General features: G+C 53.3%; 1 protein-coding gene across 1 annotated transcript; it reads left to right on the forward strand.

Moving 5' to 3' along the window:
• The first annotated feature begins 10300 nt into the window (after positions 1–10300).
• Positions 10301–11607, forward strand: CPLX2 (complexin 2). Its single transcript, XM_068966512.1, has 3 exons — positions 10301–10331; positions 10475–10650; positions 11410–11607. Exons 1-3 carry the CDS (start codon positions 10301–10303, stop codon positions 11605–11607), a joined length of 405 nt encoding a protein of 134 aa, XP_068822613.1.
• Positions 11608–12710: the final 1103 nt, after the last annotated feature.

Here is a 12710-nt window from a genome sequence, read left to right on the forward strand (position 1 = left end):
CTTGCAACGGTTACTTATTCATTCAACAACCATTCTTTAGCTCCTGCTTTGCCAGGGGCGTACTAAGTGCTGGAATTACAAATTGAGCAAAACTTGCCAGTCCTTGAAGGGCTAATCCCACTTAAGAACCCTCTCCTCCAGGTAAAATGCATCCTCAAATCCCTCAACCATCCCTCATTTAACCTGATTTCCAGACACCCACCACTTAACCACCCTGCTTCTTTTCTAACCATATTTGAGCCTACTAAAATCTATCTTAAAGCGTTGTGACCAAAACTGAGCTTAGCATTTTTTTGAAGGCTAAGTTGGATTTTTAGCCCAGCTTAGTCAACATCCATGTCAAAGGCGATGCCCACTGTGGAAAAAGCCAAATTGCAACTAGAGTGCTGCCAGCCAGATCCACTCGCTGAGCTTCTGTTCTAGGAGAACAGGGGAAAGGAGGGGAGCGGGAAGGGGAGGACTATGACTCTTGAGATGACAGGATGTCAGATCTCTCTGCCCAGAACTCCCCTCCAGGCATTAGTGGCAAGTCTAAGTCACTCTAATCAAACAACCTCCCCTCTGCCCCCTCCATTAGTGTCTGCCTCTGAAAAAGGGAGAAAAATTTTAAATGAGCCTGCTGATGGGCCAACACAGCATGGAATGGAATACTCAGCCATAAAGGAAGGGACTACCCTACACCCAGTCTCACAGCCTGTAAGGGGAAAGCAGAGATAAGCTTTAGAAGGTGACTCCATAGGTGAGGAAGGTACGTCTTCCAGTGATTTCTCACGTGTCTGTGTGTGTGTGTGTGTGTGTGTGTGTGTGTGTGTGGCCGGATTGGGGATGGGGGGTGGGGTCCTGCATTTTGAAGTCTTTGCTGTCAACATGAATAAAGAAATAGTCCCCATTTATTGGAATAAAATCATGCCTCCTGCCTTTCCCAGATCTGTCCTTCTGCTGCTCTTATGCTCCCTTCCTGGAAGGAAGCCATCCCTTACAGAAGCAGGAGTCATCTCCACTCTGACATAACCCTGACTGATGCATAAACTCCTGCAAATCTTTCAAAGGCCTGGTGCATGGCCCCTCCTCTCTGAAGCCATTTTCCTACACATTGGGCTGGATTAAAGGAAGCATTTTAGAGCCAAAAGATGCAAGCAGAATAGAGAGGCTCATAAGGGGAGAGAAATGAAGTGAAAAGATGAGTGTGAGGAGAAGAGAAAAGAAAGGCTGGGGTGGGGGGAGGCATATGTGGTCCTGCCTCTTGGTAGCCCCTTTTCTTCCCTGGGCAAAGCAGAGAAAATATGGCCTTCCAGAGTAAACTTTGCCAAAGAATTCCTCATTCTTATTCTTCACGGAATATCAGATCTAGAAGGTCCTAGCAAGTGACTTGCCCAAGGTCCACAGCAATTTTGCAGCAGTTTTCTCCCTCTGGGTTCATGTGGAATGTTCCTTACTGCCTATGGAGGCCTTGCTCATATGATCCATCAGTTTCCTGAGTGCTCACATAACAGGACAGGATGCTGAGGGGCTGCAAAGATGATCTGACGGTGGTCCTGTCATCCTGTAGGAGCTCACAGGCAAGAGACAAGCAAATAGAGAAACAAGGGTGTGCCTGGGGGTTGAGCAGAGGTTGAGCGAGAGGCAAGTGTGGTCAGTTCTGCCTGGAGGAATCAAGGTGGGCTTTCCTAACTTCCCTGGTGGTTCAGATGGTACAATGCAGGAGAACCGGGTTCAGTCCCTGGGTTGGGAAGATCTCCTACCCACTCCAGTATTCTTGCCGCCACCGTTCCGTCCCCCCCCCCCACCCCCCTAAAAAGCGGCTCAAGGTGGGCTTTCTTGAGCAGCGGATCTTGGATTTCTGCTTTAAAAAAAAAAAAAAACCCTCCCTCCGCCTCCTGACTCGCACTACCCTTTGGAACATTGAAGGAGCAAGCTTGCTGTCCGGAGAGCCTGGCCGCCCGGGATAGGCAGCTCTATCCTGAATCCTGCGGGAAGGATTGCTGGGGGTGTCTGGAGGAGAAGCTGGAAAGGGAGGTGGAGAAGGAAGGAGAGGGGAGATTTCTCTTTTTTTAGGAGAGGGGAAAGGAGGGAGAATGGGAAAGGGAAACGGAGGGGGAGGAGGAAGAGGGAGGGAGGGAGAGACGGAGTAACGGAGAGAGAGGGAGAGAGCGGGAGAGAGCCGGAGGAAGAAGAGAGGGGGGAGAGAGGGGAGAGAGAGAGATTTGAATTTCCCATCTGGAAGGGGAGCGGTAGCACGTCAGGGCCTGGCTGACGGGCGTGATTGGAGGGCGCCTCCGGCAGCCGCCCGCGGCAGTAGCCGCGGCCCCAGCTCACCGGGCGGAGTTGCACGAGGCGGCAGTGGGAGCTGGAATCGCAGAAGGAACTGCCTCGCTGAGTTCGGCCGGGGCCCTGCAGTGGCTCAGACGGTTGCGAGGACCGCCAGGTCGGTGCTGGCCGCGGGCCGGGAGGGCGGAGCCGGGCTGTGGGCAACAGGGTCTGGGCTCTCGCCTCGAGGCCGCAGCGCAGCCCAGGAAGCTGCGGAGTACAGCTTTCGGAGGGTCAGCTCCCTACGAGCGCTGGAAACGGAGGCTGCGCGGCCGCAGCAGGGACCCCCGGGCGCGCTCGCGGTGGTGCTGAAAGGACAGCTCCCCGCGAGGAGGGGACGCCTGCAGGCGGGAGGGAAAGGCAGTGAAGCTCCAGCCAACTGGGAAGAAGGGGTGGGTCCCTCAGCCGGAGACCCTCGGGCAGAAGCCCAAAACTGCCCTGCTCCCGGGGAGCCAGGACCGCCCCGAAGGCGGCGGGCGACTCAAGTCTGAACCTAGAGAACAACTTCGAGCTCTTGGCGGAGGGATGGGGGCACGTCAATCTAAGCTACTTCAGGTTTGTGGTTAACCTGGAGACCGCCAGGGCCCTCGTCGCCCAGGAATAGAGACGCCCCCCGCCACACTCGCCAAGGGGTACGGTTCGGGCATCCGAGTGAGTCAGAGGGCGGCGGGAGTGGGGCGGACAGACCGAAGGTGGTGGGGAGGAGAGCCCACACGTCGACTGGGGATGGGGAATCGAGAGGACTCTGTCGTGGGAGGAGGAGGGGCCGGGGTTGAGGCTGCCCCTATCCGCTGCCTGGGGTCAGTTAGGACAGTCGCCGGCCCTACTCTGCCCCCTCCCTCAGCAAAGTTTGAGACCCCGCCAGGTCTTGAGGTTGGAGCTCTGAGTGTTGGGGGCGGTGGGGAGGGGCGCTTTCAGCGGCCAACCACGAGCTCCAGGTAGAGCAGCCGGCTACGCTGATCTCCGCGGGGGACCGATCGAGGGCCGCCAGGATTTCTCTTCCCCTCTTCGGCTGGGAGAATTACGCAGCCCCCGCCTCTTCCGCTTTCCTCCAGGAGCCAGATCCTTACCCATTCCCACCCTCCACTGCTCCTTTCTCTCCCCTATCGCTCTCCCTTCTAGCATGGGGTGAGGGTGGGGAGGGGGGTCAGGGGGACATCCCCTGCCATGGTACCGCATTCGCATAGAGTCCCCCGCAAAAAGCAAATGAGTGTTGAATTGAGTTGCTGGCCCGGACATGAGCTATTAAAGAAAAAAGAAAGAAAGAAAGAAAAGAAACAAAAACGGATAAATAGTCACAAGGACAAACACTGCAGGTGCTCGAGTCTGCTTGTCAGATGGCGGGGCCCAGTCCTAAAAACTGCCTGCGGCTCAGACGGTCGAGCCTGAGGAGATGCCTCAGCTGCCTTCGGGCTGGGATGGGTTGGGAGAGTCTGGGAGCGGAAGCTGAAGGCGCGTGCTGCATCCCGGGCGCGCTAAGGGCAAGGAAACCTGGTGCTGCAGCAGCATCCCTCCCCCACCCCTCCTTGCATCCCCTCCCCCAGCCTTCCGTCCCCACTACCACCACCACCATCGCCCTTCCCGCGCAGGGATCGACCAAGCTTCCCGCAGACCCGCTGAGGAGCGCCTCCTGGCGGTCTGGCCAAAACCAACTGCAGGCAACCTGCCGGACCTCAGCACTCCTCCAGGCATATCTACACACAGGCCTGCACTGACGCTCACGCAGAATCACTATGATGCCTAAGTTCAGACACGCAGGAGCATACCTTGAACTCTCACATACTCCCTAACACACAACATTCAATTCGATCCAGCAAACATGTCCTGAGGCTCTACCATTAGCTAGGAGAGGTTGTAGATTCTGGGAAAGGAAAAAAAAAGCACAAGATACAAGCCCTGCCCTGGGAAGATTGCAGAGTGGCTGGAAAGGAAAAGACGGATAGGTGGACAGAGTGCATGAGCTGGAGGCAGGCAGGGTTACCCTAGAACGTGCCATGGGCCTCAAAAGAGGAAGACTCCATCACATTTCACCAAGGATATCTGGGAAGTTTTATGGCAAGAATGATGTATGAAGGGAACCTTTGAAAATTAATGCTGCTGCTGATGGTGACGATGATGACAGCTAACATGTACTGGGAACCTACTATGTGCCAAATGCTGATCACTTTATTTGCATTATTTAATTTAATGCTTACAACATGCATTGGGCATAGGTGTTATTGTCCCCGTCTTACAGATGAGAAAAGATGAAGTCATTTGCTCAAGGTCACTCTAAGTTGAGAGGCCAGGGCTTGAACTGGCAGAGATGAGGTTAAGAGGTTCCAGGGCTGTGGAAATAGCTTGAACAGATGCCCAAGAGTTTGATACCGAGCCACATGCAAGGAATGGGAAATGAATGGTGAGGCAGGCAGATGCTAGACTGTGCAGGACTTGAAGGTCAGCACAAGGACTCTAGTTGGTTTAACCAGGCCACGGGGAGCAATTGCAGGGTGTGTTTGCATGAGCACATCTGCCCTTTAGGAAGATTAATCGGACAGCCTTGTGGAGGATGGATGAAAGGTAGGGGAGGGATAGAGTTAGAGGTTATGCGCAAATTCAGAACACGGAGGCCCTGAACCAAGGCATTAGTAGCCATAGGAGAGGGGATGTGTGGATGCAGGAAACACTGGGAAGCTATAATCCTTGGGCTGCTCCCTCAGAAGCCCATCCCAATTATAACTTGCCAATTCCCTTTGCGGTTTTTGTTCAGCGACTACCTCCGCAGCTGACTGAATGCTGTGGGACCAAATGCAATGCTCCCTGCCGCAGCCCAGCACCCAGAACAATGCCTGGCAGACAGAAGATGCTCAAAGAACATTTGTAGTGTGAGTGAGTGAAAGAATGAATGAAGCTTTCACTGACGCTGGAGTTTTCCACTGAGGCCATGGGAACAAGGCATGCCAAGGGAAAGGTGGCTGGTGGGGAAAGGGGAAAGAGAGGCAAGGATGAGATTGAGCTTTGGATAGGTCCAAAATGAGATTATCTAGCAGAGAGTTAAATGCGCAGGTTTAGGGAGAGAGAGAAGCTTGAGGAAGGGCATAAACCGTTAAGGGGAGGTGAAATTTCCCAGGGAGACAGTAGGGGAGTGAGGGGGCATGGAGGGGAGTCTGCAAAAAGTAGACAGAGGAAGACCATCTGAAAAGCAGGATGATGACCACAGGAGGGCTATGTCACGGAACTCAGGAGATTCAAGAAGAAGGTTGAAAACAGCAGAGCGAGTGAAAGGGCGGTGAAGGGTCCTCACTGGCCTTGATGCTGCAGAGGGATGGAGGGGGAGGAAGAGGGGTGCCATGGAGACACTCCTGGGTCCGGTGTTAGGAGGACTCTGGCAACTCCGGCCAGGGCAGCAGTTGCGCATCTCTGACCTCATAGAGACAAAGAGTTTGACCGGGAGGTGGAAAAGTGGTGACACCGAGGGGAAACCACTTGATCATGAAGCCAGGAGGCAGAGATTAAGAGAAAGATGGGCGTCAGAGCAGGAGCTGGAGAAGGAAGGGGATGAAAGACACCTAAGGAGAAGAGACCGAAGATGTGAGGCAACGGGAGTAATAAATGGATCAAGGAGAGGATGCAAAGAGAGAAACTCTGAAGCTAAGGCAGATGGATAGCCTTCGAGACTTTTCTCCCCTGGGAGTTGGGGAGGGCATGCAGGAGCTTACACTAGCAAAACATTAATTGTTTTGATGATGATAACAGCCACCATTTACTGAACTTCCGTCCTATGCCAACTGCATTCCACAGATTATTTCTAAGCCTTCAAAAGGGCTTTATAATCCTCATTCTATAAAGAAGACCGAGACTAATAGACTAAGAGGTCGTGTCGATTACTCACTATCACACAGCTGAAAAGTGGCAGATCTGGGATCTGAGTCAGATGTGCCTGACTCCAGACCTCCTGAGCCTTCAGCTGCACCACACAGAGTGGGAAGGAACTCACCTGCTGAGATGGATGAGGGAGGAGTAGGTTGGGCCTTAAGACACTGGTTAGGGGGAGTCTCACCAGGGTGAAGAAATGGCTCAGCAGCTGAAAGGGCCGTGCTGGGAGTCAGCTGCAGGACCTTGGTGGTGGGCCCAAGAAGCTGGGCTCCATGATCCTGGCAAGCTGGGAGTAAGAGGCAGCTGGAGTGACAGGGGTGTAGCATGGAGAAGACACGAGTCCTTGAGTTGCTTTGCATGCAGGGGCTGGGCGGTAGCAATGGAAGTTTTCTGAGTGGATGCAGAGACAGAGGAGTCTGGAGAAGGAGACGGTCTGGAGAAGGAGGTGGCCTGTCGAGTGTGGTGCCACGGGGCATTCAGGGGGAGGCAAGCGTATTTCTTGACTAATTTGCCTATTTCACACACATGTGTGCGTGCACACACACTCACTCACATGCACCCCAAAATGTAATCTGCATGAGGGCAGGACTTAGTCTGTCTTGTTCACTATTATCTACCCAGTGCCTAACACACTGCCTGACACGCAGTAGGTGGGGCTCAACTAATGCTTATTGGATGAATGAGTATCTGGTCTGGTGCCCAGATAAGATGTCTAGATGCCATCAGTGTTAGTGCCCATTAAAGCCCCTGGAAAGGATGAGTTCCCCCAGGGAAAGATTAGAGACGAAAAAGAGATAAGGACTGAGGTCAGAGTCCTGGAGAACTCACTTTGAAGAGTCAAGAGGAAGAAAAGAAGCAGCAAATGAAGGGAGGGAAGAAGGAGCAGGAGGCGAAGAAAGAACTGAGTCACAGAAGCAAGAAAGGAGAGGGCTTTGGGGATACAGTGGGGTGGGGAGCAGTTCAAATGTTTCAGGACTGCTTCAACAGAAGAGCTGGGGAAAGGGCCCAGTAGATCATCTGACTTTGGAGGGAAACTTGCCAGATCAGCAAGTTAGGGATGAGGCAGGAACTAAAGCCCAGGTGCCCTGCGGACCAGTCTGAAACATCTCAAATTAGACTCCTGTGCCCAGGAACTAAGGCCCAGGTGCCCTGTGGACCAGTCTGAAACGTGTCCAATGAGGCTCCTGCGCCCAGGAACTAAGGCCCAGGTGCCCTGCGGACCAGTCTGAAACATCTCAAATTAGACTCCTGCGTCCTCCACCACCACCTGGCAATTCCTTGAGCTGCATGTAAACACAGAGAAGGAACCCAAGAGTTCCTGAAATCATTTGATTATTATTCGTTTCCTGTTCTTAGAAATGCAGTCTCTTTACAATATTTTTAGTCAAATGAAAACATCTTGATTGACTGAGCTGAGCCGCCTTCAAACTCAGAATTCTGGATCAGGGTGGGATCTCCTGCATTTCCTGGAAATTCTGTTCCTTTCTGGAGTGTCTTCATAAACGTGCAGTCAGTGATGGCTGGCATTAAGCAGGACCAGCCACACACCAGGCACCTGACCAGTATCTTACCTTCCCCTTCTAACATCGGTGCAGGGTTAGCCTTTAACACCCCTTCATTTTGCAGGGAACAAGCTGAAGCTCTCCCAGAGAGCCACAGCCAGTGAGGACTGGGGGTGGGGGCAGGATTTCAAACCAGGTATGTCTGATACCAAAGCTGCTGGGGATGGTTTTCAACTCCATCATGACTTTGTCTCCTCAGAACAACCCATCAGGTGATGTGTTCACGTAAAAGTCCTCAGATGAACTTCCAGGACCATTGTATGCAAAGATCTCAGTCTGCTGATATGTCTCCTCATTTTGAAAGAAATGAGGAAAATCCATCATCAGAAAACAGCCAGTGACCTTGAACTCAACCTGGTTGTAATATCCGGCCTGACTCCTCTGCCACCATTTCCTAGGACCCCTTTATCCTCCTAGCCAAGCATAAAGACCCCAAGGCTGTGTAGAATAAAAGGCCTCGGGGAGGAGGTCTGGCTTCAGTTGACCATCAGGGTACGCGACACTTTGATTAGCTCATGGATGTCCCCTCCACACCTGAGAAAGAATTTGTGGTGGATTTGCCTACAAAGGCACCAGTGAAATGGAGTGATTAAAATAAAAAGAAAGTGTCTGAGAGTTAGAGCATCTGGGTTCAAAGTCTCAGGCATGCAGGAAGAACAGCGTAAGAAGGAAGCCAAGGGTAGAGAAAGGCTCTAGGCTACCCCTCCACTCCCACCACGGCTGGAAGAGTTCCATTTTTATGTGTTTTGCATAATGAGATTCCCATTAAGAGTTTATTTGGAGAAAATCTTCTGAGGCAAAAAAATAACAATAAAAAATATAATAGAAACTGAAAGTTGGTGATTTAGGGAGAAGGAAAGGAGGACTAACATAAGCTGAGTGCTTACAACACCCAGTGCTGGGTACTTTAAAGGCCTAAGCCCCAAGATTACCATGTCTCCAACCCCCTATGCATAATTCAAAATAAAAATCATTATTAAGCTATATAATAGAAAACTTACATGTATGATGGAATGAAAATAACCTATTTCTCCATTTGTCTAATTTCAGAAGTCTAGATATGTTCAATATAAGCTGGCTGTTCTCATTTTTCCATCCACTTCTGATTTGCTGGGGCCCCAAGTGCAAGCTCAATCCTTCTAGGGCTTGATGCAGCAACCCAGGCTGGAATTCTCTCCAGTCTCCACAGCAGCTCTGAGAAAGGAGGCACTGCCATCTCTGTCTTACAGAGGAGGAAACAGGGGCTCAAACAGATTGGATTACTTGCGTGGAATTCACACAGTAAATAAGGAGTTCAGTTCAGTTGCTCAGTCGTGTCTGACTCTTTGCGACCCCATGAGTCGCAGCACGCCAGGCCTCCCTGTCCATCACCAACTCCCAGAGTTCACTCAGACTCGCGTCCATCGAGTCAGTGATGCCATCCAGCCATCTCATCTTCTGTCGTCCCCTTCTCCTCCTGCCCATAATCCCTCCCAGCATCAGAGTCTTTTCCAATGAGTCAATTCTTCGCATGAGGTGGCCAAAGTACTGGAGTCTCAGCTTTAGCCTCATTCCTTCCAAAGAAATCCCAGGGCTGATCTTCAGAATGGACTGGTTGGATCTCCTTGCAGTCCAGGGGACTCTCAAGAGTCTTCTCCAACAGGGTAGCAATTAGAACCCAGCTCCACCTGCATCCAGATTCTGCACTTTCTACAGCTTTCCTGGACTCAATCAAATTAAAACAATACAGAAAAGATGAGGACTTTAAAATATGGATCAGAAGTCATTTGACAGCATCTATGTGCCTGGCACAGAGAAGGCGATGGCACCCCACTCCAGTACTCTTGCCTGGAAAATCCCATGGTTGGAGGAGCCTGGAAGGCTGCAGTCCATGGGGTCGCTGAGGGTCGGACACGACTGAGTGACTTCACTTTCACTTTTCACTTTCATGCATTGGATAAGGAAATGGCAACCCACTCCAGTGTTCTTGCCTGGAGAATCCCAGGGACGGGGGAGCCTGGTGGGCTGTCGTCTATGGGGTCACACAGAGTCGGACATGACTGAAGCGACTTAGCAGCAGCAGCAGCATGTGCCTGGCACAGGGCTTCACAATAGCTCAGTGGTTAAAAAAAAAAATCCACCTGCAGTTCAGGAGACATAGGAACCATGGGTTGGATCCCTGGGTCAGAAAGATCCCCACTCCAGGATGCTTGCTTGGGAAATCCCATGGACAGAGAAGCCTGGTGGGCTGCAGTCCATGGGGTTGCAAAGAGTAACCAGACAGGACTGAGGGACTGAGCATGCTTACGCACTCACGCCTTGCATGAAGCAAGTGCTCGGGAAACAGTTCCTTTCCATCCCCTTTCCCTGAAGTACCAAGCACTGGGTCTTAGCGTCTGACTGATGGTGCCTGATGCTGAACTAGAGTGAGGCGTTCCTCTCTCCGACTCCACCAGCCTGCCTATGCATAGGCCTCACCCATCTGACCTCCAACTCCTCTTTTTGCAGGTAGCCGCATCGCCCCCAAGCCAGGCCTGCCTGGAGCCCTGCATGCAAATTCAGCCGCTGGCTAGGGCACACTAACGCGCGTTGTAGGCATGGACTTCGTCATGAAGCAGGCCCTTGGAGGTGAGGCCCCAGCCCTACACCCCCTTCTCCCCGCCCCCCGCCCGCTCCCCACTCCCAACCCAGAGGCCTCAGTGCCCCGAGGCTCCCTATACCAGCCTTGCTACCATGACGCCGCCTCTTCCTCCCCCAATCCTCCCGGACAGGGGCCACCAAGGACATGGGGAAGATGCTGGGCGGAGAGGAGGAGAAGGACCCTGATGCACAGAAGAAGGAAGAGGAGCGGCAGGAGGCCCTTCGGCAGCAAGAGGAGGAGCGCAAGGCCAAGCACGCCCGCATGGAGGCCGAGCGTGAGAAGGTCCGGCAGCAGATACGAGACAAGGTCAGCGCCACCCTCCTGCCCATCCTAGAGTGTAGGGGGTAAAAGAGGTCCCCCACAACCTCAGCTTTCCCTGAATCCCAGCGCTCGCCTTAGACCTAGTTCCCTCTGAGCCTTACTCTTTTCATCAGAAAAATGCATGTCACAGAACACCCTCCCTCAAGGACCGTTTTGGAGATTAACTAAGATAGTGCACACAGTACCTGCTCCCAAATGTTTGCTGCTATAGGTCCATGACCTTGTGCCCGAAATCCTGGAGACCATACAAGTTTGGAATCCAGAATTTAGATGTTTGGGGGAAGGACTATAGTGCCCCGAGCACTGTCATGCGTCACTTCCGGTGGGTTTGCAGCTGCCACCCTGTGCCAAACAGTTCAATACTTGTCTGCTTGCCCTGCAGAAAAATCAAGGCTCTAAGTAGCCTTCCATCAGCTCAAGACAAGTTTTGTCACCAAAATTGGGCCCCAAGCATGTGGGAGACCCTTCAGTTTTCAAATCTTGAAAGATTTCAAACAAAAGCAGAGAAATTATGGGGGCAGGTATTTATTTTAAAAGAAACCCCAGGCATCGTCTCTCTCTTGTTAAAAACCCACAGAAGACAGGCCCAATCCCACAAGGAAGATGCCCTTATGCCCATTTTACAGATGAGAGGCCCGAGGCTTAGCAAGTTCCCATGGGCTGCCCCAGCTGCACGTGCATGACTGTGAGACTCAGCTCTCCCCTTGCCCTGTTCACGCTCCTCTCCACCCTTCCCCTCCCCAGTATGGGCTGAAGAAGAAGGAGGAGAAGGAGGCCGAGGAGAAGGCGGCCCTGGAGCAGCCCTGCGAGGGGAGCCTGACCCGGCCCAAGAAGGCCATCCCGGCAGGCTGCGGGGACGAGGAGGAGGAGGAGGAGGAGAGCATCCTGGACACGGTGCTCAAATACCTGCCCGGGCCGCTGCAGGACATGTTCAAGAAGTAACCGGCCCCCTCAGCCCCCGGCCCCATCCACGTGTTACTTTTTTTTTTTTTGGTTCTTTCTTTTCTTTTTGTTCTGTTAAGTCTCAGTTCTGAAGGGGAAAGCCTCAGTTGGCCTCTGCCCCACTTCCCCGGCCAGGGGCTCCTCCCCCTCAGCACACCTTCATGGCCCCCTTCACCCAGGGTATCCCGCCTCCATCACCTCACTCGCAAGCTGCTTGAAAAGAAGACGACAGCTTCTCTCCAACAGGAAGTGTTGCGCCCAAGGCGGGAGGCACTGGAGGCCCCCTCCAGAAGCCTGAGGTTTGTGCTGGTGTGGTGATGCCCATACATTCCTTCACGCGCCCCACTGCCAGGAGGACCACTGTCCCCAGCCAGCCAAAGTAATGACACATTCCAGCCCTGCCCAGCATGCTGACCTTTGGCCTCTAAATCCCCGTGGGCCTCCAGGTCAGGGCAGGGGTTGAGTGGCCTGGCTCTGAGAAAGGGAGTCAGGGTAAGTCTGGCCTATCAGGGCCTAGCCTGAGGCTGGCCTGCTCTGTTGTGGCCAGGCCCGGGGCTGGGCAGGAGGCTGGGGCTCTCCTTCTTGCCTCCCTCTAATGACACCCGGTCCAGGAGCACCCCTCCACCACCCCCACCCGAAGAGGCACAGCCCCTGCCAAGCCAGTCCCTCCACACGGATCCTCTGTGGACTTTGACTCATCTATGGAGGGACCCCAGGGTAGGGCAGCCCCTTGTCCCTCCCTCCACTCCACTTAGGTCTGGAGCCCCACTGCCAGGCTGGGCCCCCCCAGCCAAGGGGCTGCCCAGGCCCCCAGAAAACACTTGGAGCCATTGGGCAGCGATGGCCCATGCCGTGGGACTCCCCCACTGGCGCAGCCTCGCTGCCCCCATTCTTACCCACCCCTCTCCCTCACATTGTCCTGTTCACGGGCTTCCAGGGCTCCACAGTCCCCAGGAAGACCACTGTTGACCTTCCTGGCCAAAGCCCCAAGCTTTTGGGGAAAAGCCAGTTCCCACTTGACAGAAGGTGTCTGTTCATTCATCTCACTGGCCAAGAACAATCTCTCCTCTAGGATGTGAGACGGACATTTGTTCCCCCCACCC

This window comes from Capricornis sumatraensis, chromosome 2 (assembly GCF_032405125.1).
Source record: "Capricornis sumatraensis isolate serow.1 chromosome 2, serow.2, whole genome shotgun sequence".
Classification (NCBI taxonomy): Eukaryota; Metazoa; Chordata; class Mammalia; order Artiodactyla; family Bovidae; genus Capricornis; species Capricornis sumatraensis.